The sequence below is a fragment of the Myotis lucifugus genome, unplaced genomic scaffold (assembly GCF_000147115.1).
Source record: "Myotis lucifugus unplaced genomic scaffold, Myoluc2.0 scaffold_41, whole genome shotgun sequence".
Taxonomy (NCBI): Eukaryota; Metazoa; Chordata; class Mammalia; order Chiroptera; family Vespertilionidae; genus Myotis; species Myotis lucifugus.
In genome coordinates this window covers 2571105-2573912 of record NW_005871089.1, presented here as the reverse complement: position 1 = coordinate 2573912, position 2808 = coordinate 2571105, and the positions used below count along the sequence as shown (strand labels likewise).

The 2808-nt window shown below is 46.2% G+C and overlaps 2 protein-coding genes across 2 annotated transcripts in view; one reads left to right on the top strand and one right to left on the bottom strand.

The window, feature by feature from the left end:
• Window positions 1-2808, top strand: part of MYO9A (myosin IXA) — a 395533-nt gene that overhangs the window by 300269 nt on the left and 92456 nt on the right. The gene's annotated exons all lie outside the window — the stretch shown is intronic.
• On the bottom strand, window positions 2019-2494 carry LOC102429080 (60S ribosomal protein L27a-like). Its single transcript, XM_006087925.3, has one exon. The coding sequence runs from the start codon at window positions 2483-2485 to the stop codon at window positions 2039-2041; it is 447 nt and encodes a 148-aa protein (XP_006087987.1). The 5' UTR covers window positions 2486-2494; the 3' UTR covers window positions 2019-2038.

Genomic DNA, 2808 nt, shown 5'->3' with positions numbered 1-2808 from the left:
GGGGAGAAAGAGTTTTGCCCCCATGGCAGAAAAAGGACCCCAGGTGCCCTGCTGTGAGACTGACCAACCCCAACACCACTGGTTCGAGGGCTGGGTCTACCATCTGTTCATTGGAGGGAGGTAGAAGAGAGAAAATGGGAGAAGGGGCAGATGCACCTGCTGTGCAGGGGTCTCCATTGCTTGACCTCATTCACAAAGAGGCGGGTGCCCTTACTTCCTTCTTGACCCACACTTGATTTCATGTCAGTTCTGTAATATAAGGTGATTCTTGAGAAAAGATGAAATATAGCTGGAATGGCTGTCATTAAATCAATGGATTTTACAAATGAATTTTCAGACTTTTCCTCCCACCCTTCTGAGGTGTCTGTGTTCTCCTTCTGTGAAGACAACATAGCTTCTTCCCAGGGTTCAAATCCTAGCTCTGCTGCTAACTTGTGTCTTGGACAAAATTATTTACCCCCAAGAGCCCTGGTGCATAAAATTCGCGCGGGGGGGGGGGGGGTGGCCTCTCAGCCTGGCCTATACCCTCTCCAATCCGGGACCCCTCAGGGGATATCTGGCAGTTGGACATCCTTCTCGAAATCTGGGACTGCTGGCTCCTAACTGCTCGCCTGCCTGCCTGCCTGATTGCCCCTAACCGCTCCCCTGCCAGCCTGATTAACACCTAACTGCTCCCCTGCTGGCCCAATCATCCCCAACTGCCCTCCCCTGCCAGCCCAGTTGCCCCCAACTGCCCTCCCCTGCTGGCCTGTTCGCTCCCAACTGTCTTCCCCTGCTGGCCTGATTGCCCACAACTGCCCTCCCCTGCTGGCCATCTTGTGGTGGCCATCTTGTGACGACGTGGGGGCAGCCATCTTGTGACGACATGGGGGAGGCCATCTTGTGATGATGTGAGGGCATGACGGTCACCTAGGCTTTTATTAGTATAGATAGATAGCCTAAAAAATGCACCAAAGCTTATATTGATAGTAGAAGACCACTAGTGTGTGGCCAACAAAACATTAACTTCATTATCATAGGTGATAATCAGAATATCACTGTCTAGTAGGTGGGAAAGATTAGCAGGTACCGAAGTTAAATTTTTCATGTCTAATAGGGAAAGGGGTCTAGGGAGACAGATATTGTTTCCACTAGGAAACCATAAGGAAGATAATGGCAGTATAAAAATAATTTTATATACATTTAATCAATAACAATTAGGTGATATATGAACAAGGTTTGAGCAGCATCAATTTGTGAGTATACAGGCCTTGATGTCTTGGGATGGCTGTCTACTTCCTCTGTAGTCGGTGGCTTCTCATCCTTGAGATGAAGGCGCATGTCAGAGACAGGGGCAAATGTCCATTCATGGTTAGGTACCTGATAAGGTAAGGTCCCTTTAACACTGTTGGAGAGAGTCTTACATTAATGTATTTTCCAATGGACAAAAATCTCCAGGTTGTCATAGTCTTTGAATCTTTGTCTTCTGTGAAATGAATGTTACTAATTTGTTAGTTCCTACAATGCATCGGTTCTCAACCTGTGGGTTGCGACCCCTTTGGGGGTCAAACATCCCTTTCACAGGGGTCGCCTAAGACCATCACAAAACACATATATAATTACATATTGTTTTTGTGATTAATCACTATGCTTTAATTATGTTCAATTTGTAACAATGAAAATACATCCTGCATATGAGATATTTACATTACGATTCATAACAGTAGCAAAATTACAGTTATGAAGTAGCAACGAAAATAATTTTATGGTTGGGGGTCACTACAACATGAGGAACTGTATTAAAGGGTCGCGGCATTAAGAAGGTTGAGAACCACTGCTATAATGAGAATGTCTGCCTTTTAGTTTTCCTTATATTTGGGAAACAAAAGATTTAAAAATCAACAATATTTTAAACAGAGTCATAAGAATAATTATTCTCAATTCATTTAGTCCCGTAGTTATTTTTGTTTATCCTGATTATTTGCCAGTATATTTTTTTTCTTTTAGAAGACAAAAGTACTTGGACATTTTAATGAACTTCCCTCCATGTAGCTTGAAGCTACCAGGACATAGGCCCCACAACACCCTTAATCTTCTCCTCGGCTCTTCTGCTGAAGAACTTGGCCTTCACAATGACAGGCTGCTTTGGGAGCTTTCCCTTCCCCAGAACTTTGTAGTAGCCTGATCGCACCACATCAATGATAGGAGCAGCTCCAGTCTTGCTTTTGGCAGCATTTACCCGTGTCTGCTCACTGACCAGGGTCCACAGTTTATCAAGGTTGACCATTGGGCAGAAGCTCTGGTTCCTCTTTAAGTGGTAATGCCTCATACCAGCTTTCCCAAAGTAACCTGGGTGATATTTGTCAAAGTTGATCCTGTGATGATGCAAGCCACCAGCACTACCGCGCCCCCCCCCCCCCGGGTGCTTCCTGTGCTTGCCGATGTGGTTGTGTCCGTGGCTCATGTGGCCCCGAAGTTTTTGGGTCTTCCTCAGTCTGGATGGCATGTCGGTGGTCGAGTTGCAAGAGTTTGCCAGTATTTTTTTTTAACTCATTTATTCCTTAAAGTTCTATAAATCTTCATCCAGTTCAAAGATATGACCTGCTTAGAAGCTTGCAATTTAGAGTAAGTCAGAGTCCTCTTCATAGATTTTTCTAAAGAAACTAGAGGCCCGGGGCATGAAATTCATGCACAGGTAGGGTCCCTAGGCCTGGCCGGCGATCAGGGCCGATCTGTGGGGCGACTGGTAGGGCGATTGGGGCTCCCACTCGCACCCGCCTTGGGTGGCCTGGGGCTGCCTGCTCACCGTTCCCCGCCCCCCCCCCCCAG

Excerpts from the sequence above, each read along its gene's own strand:
- LOC102429080 (XM_006087925.3), bottom strand. The coding sequence starts at position 2,485 with ATGCCATCCAGACTGAGGAAGACCCAAAAACTTCGGGGCCACATGAGC.